A 21,263-nucleotide genomic window follows, 5' to 3' on the forward strand; every position below is an offset into this window, starting at 1 on the left:
CTCCACCTACCTGTCTGAGTCTATCCAGTGTCAGAATGTTCTCCAGACTCAGGACACTCCGGAGGTATTTCTCAATGGCAGCTTCATCATCGCCTGACTGGCTGTTGTGTGCGCTTGCAGCGAGTCGGGCCAGCATCTCCCTGTCCTCTGAACCAGGAGCATCCTAAGGAGACAAAGCATCATAAAGATTAACAACATGTTTAATAATATGCTTGGCAAAACAATGCTTCTTCCCATTGGCCTTACCCCAGGTATGTTGGAAACCACCTCAAAGGTGACCCCACAGCCAGGTACGGTGCTGCGGGTTGACATCCTTCTGAGAAAGTTGTGGGCAAATCCCTGGCGGCCCGGGTTAACATTGACGCAGATCCTTTTTCTCAGCACCAGCTGCATGTCAGCAGGGTGACTGAGCTGGACCACCACCCGTATGGTCAGATAGACACGCTGCTCAGGATATGATCCCCCTCGACTGAGCTGAGGACACTCATGGACAGTGGAGTCCCAGGATGCCTCTGCTTTAACCTGTGGAGTGAACAGCTCAGTTACTACAAGGGTTTCTAATGAAAAGGCCTCCTTATGAGAATTACAGGTTTATCCTCACCTCTCCATCGTAGTGTCTGACAATCTGTAGATCAAAAAAGTCATCCTCATCCTCTCCATTCAAGATAGCATCCCAGCCTCCAGCCTCTGGAACTTCAAACTGGTCTTGAGAGCTGAGGTCATCAGCTGGGGAATCAAAGATATTTCAAATTAACTTATATAAAAGGATAAACACTTTGTGAGATTCTGCACAATCTTGCAAATGACTGACTTACGTTTGAGATTGAGGAAGAGGACGGGGATGTGAGTCTCCATGCCAGGCAGAGGAACCCTTTAAAAAAAAAAAATATGTTGCTTAAACCTCTGTGTCTTAAAATGTTATAATGAATGCTAATTTCCAGCTCGATATTTCTGTTCTCAGACAGTAATCCTTTGCAATTGGCCTACATGCACCTCCTCAGTTCAAACAAGATACTTTAGCTCCCTTCAAGCAAAGTTATTATAAACTGCAAACAGAAGGTTTGATGAGACTTCTGTGTTTAAACCAGAGTGTGTGCCTTATATGACCATATTAGGGATATCTGCACTCACTGACATCACAAAGAGCTGTTTAAAATTTTAAAGCGGTTTGATACAGAGCGTTTAAAGCAGTCTGAAGCTGCAGCTTTAGGCTCACAGGGGCTTCAGCTGTTTTCAATAAGAACATCATTTAATGGGCTGTACCATTCAGCAGGTGCTCCAGGAATGCCACTGCCAGCAGAGGGCACCATTACAGCATTTCTCTCCTCAGTTAGAGTCAAACGCCATTCAAGGAGCTGCGCCTCCCTCTCCATGTCATCTTCTGTTTTTTCTGTACAAAACATGCATGCATTAAACATTTCATTCACCTTACTCCACTTGCAAAGTGTAAATTGCTGTAACTGTGAATTAGGATCAGAAACAGTTGTTAAATACCTGTGCACATCAATATTTTGCATACTAATCTACGTATTTTTACCTGCTTTGCTAACCAGGCTCTGTAGGTGCTGATCAAGGTATTCCTGTCTCTTGGTGAGAGCACCTAACCACTGCCGCCGTAACCGTTCCAGGTCTCTTTCCTGTCCACCAAACAACTCAGTTAATCACTCCATCTTCTTTTTCAAGTCAGCTACTTCAAAGGTAATTTATGACTCAATGAAAGTGTAAATCACACTGTAGACAGAGTGGTCTACCTGATAACTGTCCATCTCATCTGCTTCCTGGTTTGCTGTGGTGTTTCTGATCTCCACACAGCCCACTGATACAGCGAGCACAATCTCTGCGATCAGGGGCATAGTGCCAGAATCCTGAACTGAGCGCACGTCCACCTGGATTCTTCTCGACTGACCCTAAAGGAGCATGAGGAGAAGGTTGAGGAGGATTAAGAAGACAAGACACTAGTTAGAATATTTAGAAGCCCGCTTTTCCAGTTTTCTGATTCAAACAGGTTGACTGTTTTTGTTGTGATGTGTCATCCTCACCTGCCGAAGCTGGAAGATTCCTCCGGTCCGCACATCTCTGGCAGGTACCACTTCCACTGGAACAAAGTCTCCATTCTCGTTTATCTCCAGGATTTGAATCCACAGCTCGAGCTTACGTGTTACCTCACTCCATCTACAAAATCAGACACTGTTTGCACACCTGTGCTCCTTGCAGAACAAGAATCTATATGTACTCTTTCTGTTATATCTACCTGTCTCGTAATGTGCGTGTCTTAGCTTGGATGATGCTGAGGTCCCACAGTGCAGGGTTTCTTCCAGCATCAGCCTGTCTGTGTCCGTACACCTCAATGGCGACTGCCCCTTCTGTAAGGTGCTCGATAAATTCCTCAGTTACGGACACAGCCAGCTCCTACATAAGCCCCCAAAAAACAAGTGCCATTCAGACCAATCCACAACACATTTTCACACAACCAGAAATCAAAATAGACACCGCTCAGGAAAGCTTCTTGATTTGTTGCAAGACTTGAAATTCTCGTCTTCCCTCCCATGTTTACCTTGCAGCTGTCAAACACCACCATGCAGTGTGGGTCCTTGTTGCTGGGTGATGAGGATGACGTGTCAACTTCGGGAGCCACGATGATAGGCTCAGGCTGGTCCCAGAAAGAATACTGACAGAAGACGAAGTTGGACAGGTACTGAGGAAGACCAGTAGCCTGCAGGATTTTAATCTGTGGATGACAAACAGGAAAAATGAGATGCCAACTAAACATACCTAAAAGTCCAGGAAGTATTGGGAAGATTCAGATGGTCTGAATGCACTAAATTTTCTGATGAGCTATGAGTCTTACCATGCAGACCAGTTTGCGATCCTGAACTTCAATGTCTTGGTTGTTGTCAGGTTCATCTCCTCCAGCCATGTTATCCTCTAAGCCCCCTCCAACTCTTACCACCTCCACATGCAGGCGACCTGCAACCTAAACACAGCAAGAAAACATCCTTTAGCCTTTAGTATAAGAAAAATACTTTTTTTTTTGAACGGGGAAAGATGCAAAGTTGTTTTAATAGACTTCATGAATAAAAGTACAGACTTGAAAATGAGAAAAGCATGTCAATTTTTCCCAGAATTTGTTCCTTGTCCCCAAAGACTTCCTGTATCTCTGGCTGTTCTATTCTATAGCTGCTCATTCACCACTCAGATTTCAAATGCAATCATCAAAATCAGCTGAAAGTTTACATCAGCTTCCTGGAGTCAATTTTTGCTATCAATCTTAACATTTTACCAACACAATTCCCTGAATATCATGCAAACTTTTAAATTCTGATCTCACTGAAACTCTTCCTGAGTCACAGTGAAAAGCGTAATACCATACCAAGTCTAGAGACTGTTTCTGTAAGTCAGGGCTACTTCTATAAGAAGAAATTAAGGAATTAAACTGGTGACAAATTGTGTTCTACCTCTCCTTTCTGGTTGATGATGGGAACAGCGTACTGCAGTTTGACGTCATAGAAAAGACAGGAAAGGAAGACGTTGGCGACGCCGATCAGACTGTGGTTTTCTTGCTCGTCAAAAAACGGGTCCGCTCGGCGTAAATATGGACACATTGCCTGGACAAGGAAAATTTTAATAGGTAGATGTTAGAGATGTGCTTATTATGTGTGACTTCATAAGATTCCCAATAAGTTTACAATAAAGCTATCATGGTGGCATATGGCTGTTAACTCACCTGGTCGTCTGGATGATTTAAGTGGTAGTCCTGCCATTCCTGGTACAGCTCTCTCATGTCAACCAGACGGTTCTCCATCTTCTCCAAACTCCAGATCTGTTTGCCCCGACCCCGTCTTCGAACCTGGATCGCTGGTTCACTGAGCACTGCATCCCTCTACACACAGACATACTTATAAGCTTTTAGGAACACCAGAGGACAGGTCACCCACATGTAAGGTTTTCCATGTTTGTGTTTACGACCTTGCGGTTTGCATTAAGGTTGTCTGATGGGATCTGCAGAGTGACTCGGTACTCTGTGTGCCGTTCCAGCTCATCTGCAATGAAACAGGCCTCTTGTACCAGGAGGTTCGCCCTGACTATCTGCTCCCTCAACCTCCGAAGACTCCTCACCAACACAGCCTCCCTGCAGAAGGACAACAGGTGGAAAACAACATGAAGGGAGACAGGCGAACAGGATGGATTAGGAAAACCAAGTTGGTATTAATCAGCACATTATGCATGTTCCTAAAATTCAAAGAAACTCACCTGTCCTCACTCCACTGCCTCAGTCTGCTCTGAGCACTGCTTGAATGGCTCATCCCTCCTATACTGAGCCTCTCCATGCTGCGATAGTGAGATTGCTGTCCTGGACCTTGCTGCCCAATTGTTGGCCCTCCAGACTGACCTGTGGACAGGCGTTCTGGGTTGAGCTTCTTACGCAACTGCTGGAGCTCCTGCTCGTACATCTGCCTCTGTCGCTCCAAAGCAGAACGCTTCTCCTCTTCGTGCTGCCTCTCCAGAGACTGGAGGACTGCCTGCATGGGGTCTGAATTGACACAACATTGAGAAGTCAGACAGGAAGTGAAAAAGACATGCTGTTTTCCATAATAGTGTCCTAACACATCTTACCATTGCTGCCCAGGGCTTTCATCATGACCTCTGTCTGGGCAAACTCATACGAGAAGCTGACTTCACTGGACACTTCACTGGCTGTATCACCATCTGCATCCAGCTGCTCACTGCTACCACTGTTCTTCATCACGCCACCTTCACCCTCTTCATCATCAGCAGCCCGAGAGCGCCGCTTAGGCAGGTTGATCCTGAAGGTGAGTTAAATGCATTCATCCATGACTCAAAAATATTTTATGTAACTTTAACAAATAGCCCAAACCGACTGATGGGAGTTTTTTTTTTTTTAAAGACTTAAAATATAAATTAAATAGAAAGAACAGCGGTTACCTAAAGAAGTGGTTGTTTCCCCAGAGGATTCGGTCCCCATGGTGGAGTTGCAGAGCACTGGTTACTGGAGAGCCATTAACACACGTCCTGTTTAAAAAAAAAAAAAATGGTGACAATAGTTGGGAGTTGCATTTATATTTTTAAAGAACCTCAAACAGAAGCTGAAGTAACCGACTGAAGAAAACATCTCTTTTGGTAAGAGGACTTTAACCTTGGTGGGGTTAACTACAATAACTGTGTTTAGCCTCATCAGCATAGGGCCTGTATAATGTAGCAAGTTCCAAATAACCAGGACATCTTTTTCTTATCTGGCTTTACTTTGTAATCTTACATCTTGGACATGTATTTGTATTTTATAGCTTATTTAACACCGATGTACCAGCCAGGAACTGCACATACAATTAGGTAGTAGCTAAATCTAGCACAAGGGATTGTTTCTCTCATGAGAATGTTTTTGTGAACGGTCCCTGACAAATACAGAGTAAAACTAAACTTAACTACTCTAACATAAGCAACACTCACACGAAGGCGTTTATTAACTAAATAAGTCGACCTAATGTTTCCCAGTGTAGTTACAAGTGTGTTCACATAAACTAGGCATTTTTGCACAAGGGTGACAAATTGTATATTTTAGAAAAGACAGCTATAACTTTAGTAAAATAAAAAGAAGCCAAATGCATATTACAAGCAGTTTAGCAACATATTTGCTGCAGTCTTACTAGATATAAAGCAGTCAGTGTGAGACAGGAGAAAAAAAAGTATGTATATGGGTTTGTGTAGCATAAAGATATCCTTATGCAATTTAGAACTCTTTTAGCACCTTTTCCCAACTGATGGTGCCGAACTATTTGAGAGCAACAGGTAAGTAGGCTGACCTGTAAATTCCACATAAAGGTCAACCAGAAAAAGGACTGTGTTTCTGTAGCCAGCAGGAAGGGGGGAAAAAAGAATCAGGATATAAATTTCACTCCACTGGTCACAAGTTAATAAGGGAAAAATACAAGGTTTAGAATGATTGCTGAAAACTACTGACTCTCTCTCTGTGCACTGAGGCTGGAGAGAGAAGCCAGCTGGCCAGTGGGCAGTGGTTTTGTGTGTGCTGATCTCTTATCTTGAATATAACCTGCTGAGAAATAAACCACCTTTAGAACTTTAAAAACCCTAATTTTAATCCAAAGTTACCCAATTAAAACCTTGCAGTGTAATTCTCTGAACTTTGTTTGTGTTACGTTTGCGTTCCTTACCTAGCGTTGCGGTAGGGGGCGAGAATCACAGCTGCCTCTGCTGTGATGTCAATGACACAGTGCTCTGCCTGGATACCCATCCCGCACAGCTGAATGTCCTGGGAGTCTGCTGAGCCCACTTTTGTGTGTTCCTGAGATGTTCAACATGTTACAATCAGCTGACCCAAACAAAAGGGGAATAAAGAGCCTGTCTAGAGGAACACATCACAAATCTACGGGATGGTTCCAGTTATAATTACAATCACAACTGATCTAAATTTTACTCCTTAAACTTTATCTGTTCTAATCGAGCCCATCAAACAGCAACATTATTATGTTTCCATAACAGCTGGTTGCCTTTCAGGTTTCGTATAAATCAATGAAATTTCCTCTTAAGCGTTTTCAAAACCCAATGCAAGTCACATGACAACTGGTTCTTCTTCAGCTTGCTATTAAGAAAAATGAAACTTCAGTTTCTATGATTCAAACTGTGTAAAAAAAAAAAAAAAATCTCCTACACATCTGATCAAATTTAGTTTTTAGCGGACAAATCGCTCATTAAGCTGCAGTTACACAACTGTCAGGAATAATACTTTAGAAGCATTAGGTAAAGCATGATGGGGACTCTGTGTGTGTCTGTGTGTTCATGCAAACCTTCAGGTAGTACACAAGCAGTTCATTGAGTGCAGGATCAGCATTAAGGTTGACAAGAAAACTCTTATCGTCTCCAACTTTAATCCCTGAAGACTGAAGAGAAATACCCAGACTCTCCAGCTGCTTCTGACGCTCCTGCACACGCACACACACAAAAAACATCAAACTTTCAGCTTTTAAAGTATCTGAATGATGCAATTTGAGAAAATAAAGACACTGTGCACTGTAATTATTGCACTGAATAAAAACAAAATCAATTACATTTGATGTTTCTTGTGCGTCTCACCTGTGCAATCTCCTCAGTTTTGCGAAGCTTCTCCTCCCACGTGACCGTCATCTCTTGAATCAACTTTTCGGACTCCTCCAGACGGTCTTTGAGCTCTGGAGCTTTCAAAGACTGGCGATAATAAAGCACATGACAAGCAGGTGAGGCAAATACTTCAACACGGTGATTGCTTAGATTGTGAAGATCTCTCACCTCTGCCTGTGTCAGTTGCACTCGTAGTTTTTCGACTTCCTCTCGGAGCTCCCTGATGATGCGAGCGTTGGGATCTTCATTAACAACAGCATGGTTCACTATGTTCTTTGCTCGGTCGGCATAACGTAGTGTCGACAGCGTCTCCTCGTAGTTGTCTGCCGCTGGACTCACAGTAGCAACCATTGCTGTCCGACTGTTACCTCCCAGGCAGTCCTGGAGAATTCATAAGGGGGGAAAAAAAAAAAGAAAAAGAAAAAAATAAGTAAAATATAGAGGAAAAAATGCTATAAAATGTTTTTTGCTCAGGTGGTCGTTTATGTTTATCATACCTTCAGTAACCATGTCAAAACAGAGTCTCTGTAAGGAACAAACTTGGTCTTGTTCTTGGCAGTTCCTTGTTCAGCCAGAGCTGAGATCACTAGACCCAGAGTAGTGAGGGACCTTGCAAACACAAAGAGAAGAGACCAGCTGATGGACTGATAGCAATCATGTAGCTCTCTGTCTGCTTGTGTGTTGAGATACTTTAACGTCAGGCTTGAATGACCTTGGAAGAAATATTTAACCTTTATTGGGAAAACATTTAAAAAACTGTTTATGTACTGTTTCTCTGTCTCCATGTTTTAATTGCTTCATTACTTGTTGATGTTGCTTCCTTCCTTCAGGCGCTCTCCTGCTGCTCCAGTCTTTGCTGCTCGCTCACTTCCAGCCAAGTCTACTAGGCTCAGCCGACTCACCTTTTCCCCACTCGTCTACAGAGATACAGAAAGAGCAAAAAGGAAAATAAAGTCTGATTACTGTCCCATTTGTTGCTGCATCCATGATGCCTTATGCACTAGAGATGCTCTAGCAGGGTCCTGCAACCCGCGTTGGTGTTTCTGTCCACTGTAAAATGTATTCAGGTTTTTTTCCCTCCTTTCTCTGACTTTCCACTGATGTTTTTTTCCCCCCAGTGTAACAAGCAATGGAACAAAAAGTCATGGTGTTCCCAGGCTGGTTTACAACATATCCAGGGGTTGCAGTAAAGATGATTAGGCACATCTGAATTAACTTCACTTACTTCAGAAAGCAGTAACACTGACCCACAAGGGGTCTGACAAATCTCTAATAACCCTTAAGGAGGCTGATTTTTAAGCAGCTACTACCTGAACACATTTCTGTATGCTTTTAAGTTTAACTGAGCAATATCCTTTCTTGTCTTCTATACTTCTGATTCTTGTAATTCTACCAACCAGAGCACACCGTTATCTTTCAGTGTCTTGATGACAGTTTCCCTCTGTGTCTTCCCAAGGGCTGTTGAAGAGGTGGATATCACATCTCTATCTGTATGCCACATCCACTCCTGATTGTGACAGGTCAGCAGCTGACAAGGCTGAATCTAACACCTGATCAACACCTGCTGACAAGCCAAAGCAGCCCATCAGCTAAATATCAGCAGATGCAGTCCTCCGTGTGTGTCAACTGTGCACTTGTCGAGCCACCTTGCTTTTCTGCACACATCAATGTTTTAACAAAGTCGCACACAATGTCATGCAATTACTGATCAGCTAAGCGGCTGATGATCTCTGGTGTGACATGTCTGAACTTTACCAGGTGTTCTTATGTCGAGCCTCCAAAAGGTTTTGGCTGAACGTGCACACAGATACAATGATAATAGTGTTCTTGTAAAAGAACTAGTTCACTCCCACTCCCACATAACTCCATAAATCTCTATCAAGTCCACACTGCTCCACTTCAGTTGCAGCCTTGCAAACTCAACAAGCCAACTTCACAAGATGAGACTACCTGCTCCCTTACCAGAAGAGTAACCCCAGTACACAAAATGCCAAATTCATTACATGATTCACACTGTGCTACGGGTGAAGCCGAATATACTTAACCTTCTACTGCTTTAGTTTCAGTGTTGTGACCTTTAGGCTCTTCTGAACTGCAAAGCAAAATTTCAGCAAACACCATCCTAACTATTCTTTGACATCACTGGTTTTAATTAAAACAAAAACAAGCTCTCTCTTTTTAGTGTATATTCATCATTTTTTCTGATTCTAAACTTTCATCAAAATCTTTACAAGTTGTTCAACATTTCAACAAGCTTGACTATTGAGACTTAAAGCTGACCAACTATGAGGATTTTTAGCTTTTATTCTTGGAGATTTATTGAATCTGGCTCGCCTACTGTCTGAAACAAGCGACTTTAGCATCCTTTAAGCCAGCGGTCCCCAACCTTCTTTACACCACGGACCGGTTTATATCCGACAATATTTTCACAGAAAGGCCTTTAAGGTGTCGCGGATAAATACAACAAACTAAAACCAGTACCGGTGCCAAAAAAACATATGATTTATTCATAACATAGAGGAAAAGACCCAGGGTTAACAGAGTTAATGATAAAAAAGATTTAAAAAAATAATGCTAAAAAACAATAGCAACCTTGAAAACCATAAATTTCACACCCAAGCCTCAACTCTCACGGCCCGGTACCAAACGACTCACGGACCAGTACCGGTCCGTGGCCCGGGGGTTGGGGACCGCTGCTTTAAGCCATTAGAAGCAACTTAGAAGCTGAAAAACAAAAAAACTGATGCTCTATATATCTGACAGTATTACCAATATTGTTATTTGTGTTTCTGTCTTTTCTGAATGGCTGGCTCTCAAAAAAACAAACAAACAAACAAAAAAAAAAAACACCCCCCCCCCCCCCCAAAAAAACAAAACAAAAAAAAACAAAACAAAACAAACCAAGAACAAAAAACAACCAAAGTCTGGACAACAGGCCATAGGGCAGGGGGTGGGCAACTCCAGACCTCAACGGCCAGTGTCCTGCAGGACACCAGCCCTTGAGGCCTGGAGTTGCCCACCCCTGCTCTAGGGGCTGCTATGCTCACTGTCCGAGCGGCACCTGAGCAGGAAAAACCCTTTGAAACAGAGTTTAGGGCAATCTGAAATCTCGGCTAAGAAGGATTTCGAGCATATAAGGTGATGTCATGGTTAGAAATACAACCATGACTAATATGAGAATACACCATTGTAACCTATTTTAATCAGGATATATAAATGAAAGAAAATAAGGAAAATCGTAATAAGCTAACTTTAGCCATGTGTTCTGTTACATGTGTTCTTTTATTACATACAGAAAAGCTTTTCTACATTTTTTCTACACTACATTTCGCAGCAGTTTGTTTGTAGTTGTGAGAATGTGTATGTGTTACTATAAAATAAACATTTGTTAAAGGGGTTTTCATTGTGCTTGGAAAGCAAAGCAACCTTATCTTGAGAAGCGGATAAGTTCAATCTTAAATCTTAAACAGCTGCATTGCATTGTCACCTTGAAATCTCAGGTAAAGTAAACTCAAACTTGAATTCTGAAAAGACTCGCTTATGAGATAAAGCTCACCCTCAGGGACAAGTGATACAGATCAGCCTCACACCAGCACAAGTGTAGATCCCCCAGGACTGAGCAAATTGTTAAACAAACAAGAGATGTTTATCCAGAACAGAAAACTAGACCTTTTTTAAATAATGCCCTGAACTGAGAAGTCATGTTAGACAGCTACAGAGAGCGGGGAGGCAAAGCTGATGACTGAACAGCACTACCACATGAGAAGCCACAACCTTTTGTAATTCAGTAATTTTAGCTCCTTACTACATCATCAACGATAGGATCTGTAGCCCGGAAATATAAGACTTGGAGATAAACACAAAAGTCTACAGTACCCTGACACTTTTGTCTTGTTCGAGTCTTAACATCTAACTAGCTATTCGAATAGTAAAAAGAGGAAAATACTTTATTATTAAAGCAGGGGAGTTGATACTCGAGTCAGTAACAAATGTAATGCTGTAATGTGTCTGCTCATAAAACGAGTGTCGGGGCATCAACACACAGATACACATGGTAAGAAATAGGGTCAACTCTGCAGTGCAAAAAACAACTGCTGGAATACATTTTAAAAACTCTGCATTATACTACACAGCCTGCAAAGTGTTTTATGACACAGAGAAACATCAGGAAACCATTTGAGATATAGATAGGTACACATGGCCAAAGCGCAACCAAATATGACCTTTGAGTTGAAAGCGTGGCTGAAAAGTCCAAACAGGACAGGATACTGAAAGGAAAACCAGTGACAAGATTCTGAGTGTCAGAATGACTCATCCAGCAACAGGTGATTCTGCTACTTGTCAAAGGTTGCCTCTTATTAACCTGACCCCCAACACAGGCTGCGTCATTTCAGGGCGGAGATGAGCTCCAATTCAAAGATCAACGGTCACTATTTCTTTAAAACTGGGGACAGATTATATATTTAGCTTGAAGAAACTTGGAAGCTTAAATACGTGTTGAATATTGAAGTTGACTACCTTAAATGGTGTTCTCAGGGTCTCAGAAATACTGCTTACCACTGCCTAACAGGGTTTCAGTGCCATGAAACGAGTCCAACATCCCTAATGACTAATGCTCTGCTAGTCAGAGGATCACAAAGCAACCTAAATATTGCAGTCAGCACGGCAAAAACAGAAACAAAATTACTCAAATTGCACTGAATGCTCAAAATTGTGTTCTTTGGAATAACACAAACCAGTAGAGATTTTTAAATCTGATGTTCACTTATGACGGGACAATAAAATATAGTGTTAAAAGTAGCAGAAGGATGTGTCAGCTAAGTGATTCACTCACTGACTACACAGTTTATGCGTTTGCTGTCTGTTAGACTTTGTTCAGCTTGATGAACCTACCGGCGAATTGTCTGGCCAACTCAGTGACTGACTCTGGGCGTGACTTGAAAGGAGAGCAGGCTGTATCAACTGACAAACTCACAGTCATGTCTGTGAATTATTAACAGGACTTGCCGGTAGCAACTCTAGCTGGAAATAAGAGCAAGGATCAGGAGAGACTAAGTGGGTCAGTCAGGACGGAGAATTAGTCATTTAAGTCTTTTCTTAGAGTGCCTGGTCACATGGCGGAGCTGACATCATCCCTTTTGGTAGCTTTCTTTTTTCTTGTGGTTTAGATATTATTAAAAATAGCAGAAACATTATCGCACCCCAAAAAAGTTCAGCAATCATAATGATTAAAAAGTAAAGTCTCAATCATTTCTAAAGCTTTAGATTTCTCGTGCCCGGCAAATCCCTTGCAGGCCTTTTGAAGAAAATCTATGTGTGATTGATGTGGCTAGACAGTGTAGAGCATATTTGAGAGCTTAGAAGTGGGTGGATGATGCAGCAGCTTGATGGTGCAGGGATGAGATTATGGCATGGGGACTGAGGGAACATGTTTTGAATCCAAGTTGGAACAGATGTTAACTAGTCATCTTTATAAATAACAGACCAGTCTTGTGTGAGCATGTGTGTGTTTGTCTTGTTATATCTTACCCCAGACTTTAAATCTTTGAGTGTGTGTGTGAGAATAATGTTGAAGACTGCATGCGATCGACTGCTCTCCTCATTCATGTTGGTAGCAGCGACAGTGCGTGACTTATTGCCCTCTGACATTAGAGACTCGATGTCCTGAAGGAAGAAGAGACAATAAACAAACAATAAAATCATTTTCATAGTTTCCCATTTTGCTTTAATTTCAAAAACAGATTACGTGACAGTATTTTACTAAAAAAAGAAAATGCTAAAATATTTTGCCATGCCTTCATAAAAATCACTATTTTGTCACATAAAAGAGAAAATGTGACAAGCATCATTACAAAGCTCAAACTCCAACCTTTAATACTTACACAGTGACAAGTTCATGAGTGAGGATGGATGGATGCAGAGATACTGTAACCATGACGTTTAGCTGTAAATTATAAAATTGTTTGTTTCGCTTTTATTTGAACGTGCTTTACCTCACTCCAAAGAATAGTTGTCAACATGGCCATAAATTACACGGCACATTCTTCGCCTATTTTTATATTTTATAATGATTATAATTTATAACTAGTTCGGTTGAATCGTCTGAAAATCACAATATAAAACAACAAAATGTTCTCACCATTTTTGATTTGGTTGGTGAGACTACTAACATTTGGTACTTCAAGTGCTATAAATACTCAAAGAGGACGGTGAGAGGAAATGGCAGCAAGAAACTCTGTTCAGGTGTCACAGAAAATCTGAAGAACTGATCAGACAGGATGTGTGGTGCAGTGCTGCATGGTGGATGTTTGGGGTAGTAGGTGACATAAATACATGAAAGGTTTTTTGTTCAGTGAATTGTTTTTACCTTGTAGCTGGCCACTGCTAGTCGAGACAGGCCATCCACGTATGGACCCAAAACTTTATGTTCTCTCACCCGCAGTGTTTGCCTACCCCTGGGCATAGAAGAAAATGAGGTTTAAAACAAAGACACGCAACATGGTCACTCGTGACCAATTGCATCCAATGCTTGAACAATGATGTCCAAGCAGGGGAGGCAGTAGAGGCTAGGCTTGCTCTGGTAACCAATAGAAGTCCACAGTGCACAGTTCACACTTTGTGAGCACTTGGCTCTCTGACCCCAATTCTAACTTGCAGCAGATCTAAGAACTTCATCATTATCTGACCCACAGCAGAGCGCATATGGCAGTCAGATGGTCTGCTAGTCTTTGGTCCGTTTTATTGAGGTTAAAAGTCATGCAGTGAGTGAAGGTCAAAGGTTATAGTGTCTGGGACAGCAGGCACAGGCCTGGGGTCCTGATTTACAGCTGACCTGCTGGACACGAACCGGACAAAAACAGTGACTGCAGGGCAGAATGCTAATCTTTTTATGCACTGACCACAGCAGCTGGTGGATCCAGAACAAATGACAGACTTTCACTGATTTATCAGCTAATCTGAGTTTATGTTAGAGCAGAGCTGCAAGCTGGTCATTAACCAGAAAAGTAGACTTACAGCAGATGTATTTTAGTTTATTGGAATTGTCATTATCATTATTAATGTGCATTTTTTTTTTTTTTCAAATTATTTGGAAATAAAACATTTAGCGTCTAAAATATTAGAAATATAAAACATTTTCTATCAATGTTTCTCCAAGAACAATTTCAGGGGTTGTGCCTGACATGCAGGTCAAACTCTCCAGATATTCAATATACAATAAAGTCAAATACAGAATATCTTCAATCATTTTTGCTTGAAGAATGCCTTGAACAATTCTACACTTTCAAAACAGTTTCACATGCATTTTCTAAGAATCAACTTATTAATAAACTGAACAATAAATGTAAATGTGTTCTTATTCTTCAGTGCCTGTGTTTACAGTCTTTTAAATATGTAAAAATGAGTTTGCATTTGAAAATACACCGAAGACTGATGTAATTCTACACCTGCTGGTGCTGTTACAACCTTTGTGGGTTTTACAGTGAGTCAGCTCTAAGATGCTGAATCTAGTTTAATAGGATACTAATATTAGAAAGGCAGAATCTGCATTATAAGGATATGAGACGAAAGACAAACGTTCTGTAAATCTAATACTCTATTGATTTAAATTTGGCTCGTGGAAGGGAACTCAACCAAAGGCAACTACTGAATTGTTTAGGATTTATCAGAGCTGCCACACCTTTCAAATGAAAAACGAAACCACCCACACATTTGTAAAAGGGCTGATTGAGGAATGAAATCATACCCTTTGGGATCGAGCAGATCTCGGACTTTCTCATTGTAGATCTCCATGTAGGAGACCTCAACAGTGAAACTCTCCTCCTCCCGCTGTTCCTTCTGTGTCCGTTCAAACAAAGCACTGCACAGTCGAGGTATCAGCCCTGGCTGATCCACTGAGCCCATCATAGTGTACGACTTTCCCGAGCCTGCAAACACGGAGACAAATACTCCAATTTCAGGAGACTGACTGCAGCAGGTATAGTTAAACGTAAAATAATTTCCTGTCTTTGTGGCAGCTGATACAAAACACTGCCACTAACACACAAAGTAATGATGGTACGATTGTGAAATTATTAAAGAATGATTTCACCTGACAAACAAGTAAAAGGTTCGACTCATTATGACTCATGTGTAGACAGTGGATCAATTTATGAGCTCCAACTTGCTGTCGCAGGGTCAAGATTATATGTAAAGTAAGAGTATGATAAGCGCTCTACACATTATGGGACATGAGATATCTGAAACATGTGCATGTATTTTAACTTCTGTGTCTTATTTGTACTGAAGAAATGCAAGTCGGTACAAGTGGTAGTCCACAAAGACACTCCTAAAAAAGCTTTAAGGCAATAAAAGATAGAAATCTGCCACACACTGTAACCAACCCCTGTTGTTAAGTTAGACGCTCTGTCATAAAATAAGATTCACCATAAATATGTGAGTTGTCTAAGTGTAAATTACCAGTTTGTCCATAGGCAAATATACAGGCATTGTAGCCCTGGAAGGCATTGTGGAGAAGACTTTCCCCAAGGCACTGGAACACCACCTCCTGACCTGCAGTTAAGTGGCACAAACAGACATAGTCAGTCGGTATAACTGAAGTATATATTTAGTTAACACATCTGGTAGTGATATTTTAATGCAATTTCTTTTTGAATGATTAAAATAAAAATTTACATACCTGCAAATTTTTCCTTATCTGTCTCATCCATGGACCAGAAACAATAATCGTAGGCAAAAACCTGTAAACACACAGACAAAACAGCACCACCATGACATGTTATACTGGAATATGTAGTCGCACGAGCCACCACAGTAAAAAAAGGTGTATATTGTGTTTTTAAATGCTCAAATGCTCAAATTGTGTAATCATAGCGACCATCAAGTCTCAAACGACGATGAAAATAATCACACACAGCAAAGAGAACCAGTGGGGAAAAAACATTCAGTTTCTAGGGAACAAGTATTGCCTCAGGATTAAAATAAAGGTTCATAAATTAAACAAACCATTTTGGCAATAATGGTTTTACAAATCATTACTTTGTATCGCTGCCTGTATGGTTGCACACGGCTCAGAAACTGAGCTGAAGTAGTACAGCGGTGCCTTTGTTTGAAACAGATGATTCACAACCATGGAATTAGTGTTGAAAATGTCTGTGTGTGTATTTGTGTGCCGTTACCTTGGACTGACTCCTGATGATGTTGGGAGGATCGAGGTCAACGGGAACATGTGGAAAGACAGAAAGACGGCATTTAGTGCAAATTAAAAGGATGCAGTAGGATGGGCTTTCAAGGCTAATTTTGACCCTAATGTGTAGCATGCAGAGATAAAAAGAGAAAGAAATTTATATGTGGGTGGACAGACAGGCAGACTGGATTAATGTCATTTGCTTTAGGCTTTCCTTGTTTTAACATTTACTTTAAAACATAGCCATTGTTGTAGTTGTTTACAGCTTCTGTGTCACATGTCAAAAACAGCCTCTCGGGGGATTTGGGTGTGTATCTGGGTGTTAGGGTGGGCGCTGCATTCATCTCTGAGGGCGTAGTAAATCGTTTCAGGAATGCGTGTGTGAGAATAGCACTAGATGTGTGAGATAGAGGGGTACTGAAGCTGGCAGCTCTGTATATCTGTGCAAGCTTTTACAGAAAAACTAAGGAAATATATACACAAGCAGCCTCAGTCATACACACGACAGACATCATGAGCTTTTAGCCAACAGCTATGTCCTTCAAAATGGTTTCCTCCAGTAAACAGACGGGAACTCCATCTGGTTTTCTCTGCATATGAGGAAATGTCAGTACAGGCTAACCTAATTTTAAATAGTATGTGCTGAAAATGAATTATAAGCTCTTAAGCTGGCAAATCAATAACTAAGTTACAGAAGCATAAACATTTGACATCAACCTGCTCCACAGATTATAAGAAATACATAAATTAGAGCATGGTTTTACATTATTATATGCATGAAGTAAATGAGTATGTGTCTGTAAATATGTGCAGACACATATGTGATTCCAGCTTCCACATCTTGGAGTAAAAGTGGACTGTTCAATCAATTCAATAATTCTTACTTCCCACAAAAAACACAACAAAATGTGTGAATCTGAGTGTGCAGAGAAAACCAACCATTTTAGAATTGTCATTACAATATGAAGTATGACTGAATACTGGTAAATCAAGCCTGGTGTAAGGTTACTAGCAGCCAGCTTAACTGTCAAATCTCCTAAGGTGCTTAAGCACAATAATTATGCAAGTTCACTTCAGGCCACATTTTACAAGATGGATCATTTAAACTTAGGCAAGCGATCGCATTTGACGCATTTGCTGAATTGGTGCCAAGACGCCGTTATTACTTAGTGAGAAAGAAAAAGAGCTGGAGGCCATACACAAAACATTCTACTGCAGCAACTCAACTGGATTTTCTACTCTGGAGGAATCGCAATCATTTTGTTTTATATGGTTTACTCACACCCGTTCTAAGTGCCAATCTCTTTTGATCAGCATTGCACTTCACGCTGCATTCCTATTGGTTTGTTAGTCGACACGGGTCAAACCAGGGCTCACAGCATGAGACAGTCATCCTAAATTTGACACTGTCTGAATTTTGTCCCAGGATTTATCTATTAAAATGTCCTACCCTGAACCTCTCACAGTGCTACACAGGACTACCAATCTGTGGTTAGGGTCAGGCCAACTCTCAAAGCATACTAGTGTGACCCAGGCCTGCAGATTCTTTTCAAGATCAAGATTGTTCAGTGTGAAGCCACAAGCACTGATTAGATTGGTGTTCCCTGAGAGAGGGAGTCTCTGGCAGTGCCTGTGACTCCTTCTACCATAGTTCATATTCACTTCAAATGCAATAAGGTTTTGTCTGTTGTCCTTTATTCTATTCATCCTAACTCTCCTCTCCTGTCACCTTCTTCCTCCATTAGTGCAGTGGTGGTGCTGCCCAAAGGGTGAGGGCAGCTGTCAGCCAAAGAGCTGCATCAAGTCAGATCATCATCTGACTCGATGGCTTGAGGAAAGAGATTTCTACCGGTTTAAAAACCCACACTCAGAAATATTTCTGCCACCAAGGCCTACAACCTTTCACCGGCTTCCTTCTAAAACACATTACTGTACAGCTTAACATTCGGCAATGAAAGCCTTGCTTAACCGAACTGTTCCCATTAGCATTAATCCTTTGTCTAAATATCTGAAACACATTTAGGCCCTCATAAAGATGGCATCACGAGAAAACACACTTGCACAAAGACATCCTCACACCTGTTTCCTTTTACCCATGCACATTCTTTATAAACCACTATAGCTGCAGTTCTTGCACAAACCAGCCAGCAATCTGTAACACTTCATATTTCAGACGTTCCACTGCTGATGTGTTGCATTCAGAGAGCAGATGCACGCAGACCGATTCCTATCTGCTGTGTAATTGATACCAGTAGCTATTCTTCAATAAGTATCCAATCAGGACTTCCTACAAATGTTTCAGAGGGTTTTGTCAATGCTAAAAAGTGAAGTTTATTTAAGTTCCCAAGTTAAAATTCATTAATAACATTTACTCTCTTAAAGCACAAAAAAAGGGGATGAGGTAGGAGTAATTTTATACACTATAGTTGTCATCCACACCCTTATTTTCAGATTTTTATTTTTTTTTAAATCTTATTCTTGGGGGCTTTTCAGAAGTCTCCCTGCAGATGCATCTCCAATTCAAGGATGAAGCTAACTTGACAGGTTTTGACATACACAGTGATGACAGCTGTCACAATTGCTTCAAAGGCTGCTGGCAAGAAGGGTCACCCATGTTTTGCGTGATATGAAGCTAGGGACCCCCCCTGACCAATGAGCGAGGAGAATGAGACGGTCAGGAGAGCTGTGAACCCGCCTCGTGCACTTCTATTAGTCCCTCCCTGCTTCGGCCTACTCCTCTGCTCTGATCGCCGTCATTTAAAAAATAACTTAATGCATGGCTGCTTTCCCCCCCCTCCCCTCTCTCTCTCTTCTGTTCTTGCATTCCTGCTTTCTCTCTCTCTCTCTCTCTCTCTCTCTCTTACTATCTCTCTCTCTCTCGGACTGTACCATCCGTGGCGATGTAGGGAGGAACAGGAGTGGATGATGGAAAGAAGGCTGAAGGTAGCCAAGGGGTTTAAGGAGGAAAGAGCCTGAGTCTGAGACTGGAATGTTAAGCTGAAGCACAAAGAGCATAAGAGCAACACGGCACATACTGATGGCACATGACAACAGTTTTAGTACAGTTTACACAGGTTGGTATGTTATAGAACAATTGGCCCTCACATGGTGTGTAAATGATTAAATGACCTGAATTTATCCTCCTATATTAACAAACTGTACTCTCCAGACAGCATACAATGTTTTATACATAGCACATTTTAAACCTCTGCACATTCACTGTATATGTGCAACAGCAACCTGCTATTCTTCCGATGAGCAAAAGTCAAATAATATAGAGAGTCTGCTTTTTCTGTCCTAGTTCTTACTGCTCGATGTTCTGAATGAGTAATTAATTAACCAGTTAGATGTATCAAGTCCCCCCCCCAAAAAAAAAATAAAGCCAGAAAAAATCCTTCTGAAAATGTATACATTCAAGACTCACTGTAGTTTAAGTGTGTCTGCAGTGATCATGTAAGTACTGCTGACATTAAGCCCCAAACCAAATTGAAGCCCAAGTAAATCTAGTTCAGTTTCTCAATCCCTGTGATGCAATTTTAGCGGAGTTCTGGATGGTTACTTTCCCTGCCTGCATTCAACCCTTTGCAGCAATATGACAGAAAACTTGACCTACAAAATATAAATAGATTGCATCATTTGTATTATCAGGCAACTGAACAGTAGAGCAATTTGTACACAAATAAGACAGACCAAGCTGTTTATGCGGCTTGGCTTTGATATGAACACTGAAATTAAGGCTGCAGTTTTTTTTTTTAAGTTCCACCATCTCATACACTCAGGGTTAGTTTACCACTACTACTAAAATCCACAGCTGGGAGAGGATATAGTAAAGGTGGCAGTGACTATCGCAGCCTATTTATATATTTGTGCAATCAGCCAGTGCTCTCCTGCTTCCCTCTGGTGCTAAGCAGGTAAAGTATGCTCAATTTATTGATGTGCTTACATTTAAGCTCTCTTCTTATCGCTGCACTACAGGCCAAACAAAGTCCATTTATCTTCAAGATGTTCATGGAAAAGTCAAATATTCAATCGACTGCTCACAGTACACCAAAACAATTCAATTTCTCACACATTTTAATTTTAGTTTTTATGGCTGTCACTTTCAGACAACAAAACTTATGGATTAAAGATTGCTGTGGACCCAACTCTGTATTCTCTTCTCAAATATTAAAGCTAAAAGCAAATGAACGAGTTAGCTTGGACTTCGCTGTTATTGTTTAAATCCTATCTGACATTCGGATAAAAGATCAGCTCGACCCAAACTCAAAAGCTGATGGAATACTGGTCACAATGTACTTATTTTTGCACTGATGTATTCTGTTTTTATATTACATGTGACAACAGGAGCTAGCAGGAGAGCTAATGTAGGAAGCTAACAGTGAAGAAGAAAGAGTTTGGAGGTATTTAACACCACCTTTACCAACACCTTTTGTTTGTGTGTTTGGTAAAGGTTTTCATTTAACTGCAAAAGATGACTAAAATGATCTGATAGGAATGTAAATCTCCAATGAGATGAAGCTTTGACCTCAATTTTTTTTTTTTTTTTTTTTTTTTTTAAATCTCTTAATAGTCTTGCCCCTTGTTATTTCTCTGAGTTGCTTCACCCTTGCACACCATCCCATGCTCTTAGTTCAGCTAACTAGATGCTTTTGACTGTCCCAAAGATATTTTATACATCCAGAGGAGACAGTCTTTGCAGTTTTGGCTCCTAAGATATGGAATGCCCTGCCATTGGAGGTCAGACAGGTTCCATCTCTTGCTGCTTTTAAAACTTATTGAAAAACACATCTTTTCTCCTTGGCTTTCAACCAAGAGTAAGTTGTTATCAGTCTTAAATTTTTACCCTTAGTATGTACCGTTACCATTTCAAATGTTTGGCCATCTTCTATGAATTAAGTTATAGCTGATTAATTGTTACATTGACACTTTGGTCAGTTGTTATGTTGTT

General features: G+C 41.0%; 1 protein-coding gene across 7 annotated transcripts in view; it reads right to left on the minus strand.

Moving 5' to 3' along the window:
• Positions 1–21,263, minus strand: part of kif13ba (kinesin family member 13Ba) — a 50,542-nt gene that overhangs the window by 14,882 nt on the left and 14,397 nt on the right. For all 7 annotated transcript variants that reach the window (XM_040010888.1, XM_040010884.1, XM_040010887.1 and 4 more), the window contains exons 4-32: positions 16,308–16,320; positions 15,809–15,869; positions 15,589–15,681; positions 14,876–15,056; positions 13,499–13,586; positions 12,661–12,795; positions 7,936–8,048; positions 7,629–7,740; positions 7,300–7,512; positions 7,108–7,218; positions 6,822–6,956; positions 6,189–6,319; positions 4,945–5,031; positions 4,615–4,805; positions 4,252–4,531; positions 3,967–4,129; positions 3,725–3,880; positions 3,456–3,605; positions 2,849–2,974; positions 2,555–2,728; positions 2,252–2,409; positions 2,040–2,172; positions 1,752–1,907; positions 1,538–1,637; positions 1,264–1,390; positions 816–871; positions 602–726; positions 247–522; positions 11–163 (exon numbers count right to left, since the gene is read on the minus strand). In XM_040010888.1, the coding sequence (XP_039866822.1) occupies positions 11–163; positions 247–522; positions 602–726; positions 816–871; positions 1,264–1,390; positions 1,538–1,637; positions 1,752–1,907; positions 2,040–2,172; positions 2,252–2,409; positions 2,555–2,728; positions 2,849–2,974; positions 3,456–3,605; positions 3,725–3,880; positions 3,967–4,129; positions 4,252–4,531; positions 4,615–4,805; positions 4,945–5,031; positions 6,189–6,319; positions 6,822–6,956; positions 7,108–7,218; positions 7,300–7,512; positions 7,629–7,740; positions 7,936–8,048; positions 12,661–12,795; positions 13,499–13,586; positions 14,876–15,056; positions 15,589–15,681; positions 15,809–15,869; positions 16,308–16,320 (3,997 nt within the window). The remainder of the gene's footprint in view (positions 1–10; positions 164–246; positions 523–601; positions 727–815; positions 872–1,263; positions 1,391–1,537; positions 1,638–1,751; positions 1,908–2,039; positions 2,173–2,251; positions 2,410–2,554; positions 2,729–2,848; positions 2,975–3,455; positions 3,606–3,724; positions 3,881–3,966; positions 4,130–4,251; positions 4,532–4,614; positions 4,806–4,944; positions 5,032–6,188; positions 6,320–6,821; positions 6,957–7,107; positions 7,219–7,299; positions 7,513–7,628; positions 7,741–7,935; positions 8,049–12,660; positions 12,796–13,498; positions 13,587–14,875; positions 15,057–15,588; positions 15,682–15,808; positions 15,870–16,307; positions 16,321–21,263) is intronic.

This window comes from Simochromis diagramma, unplaced genomic scaffold (assembly GCF_900408965.1).
Source record: "Simochromis diagramma unplaced genomic scaffold, fSimDia1.1 OVJJ01000603.1, whole genome shotgun sequence".
NCBI classification, from domain to species: domain Eukaryota; kingdom Metazoa; phylum Chordata; class Actinopteri; order Cichliformes; family Cichlidae; genus Simochromis; species Simochromis diagramma.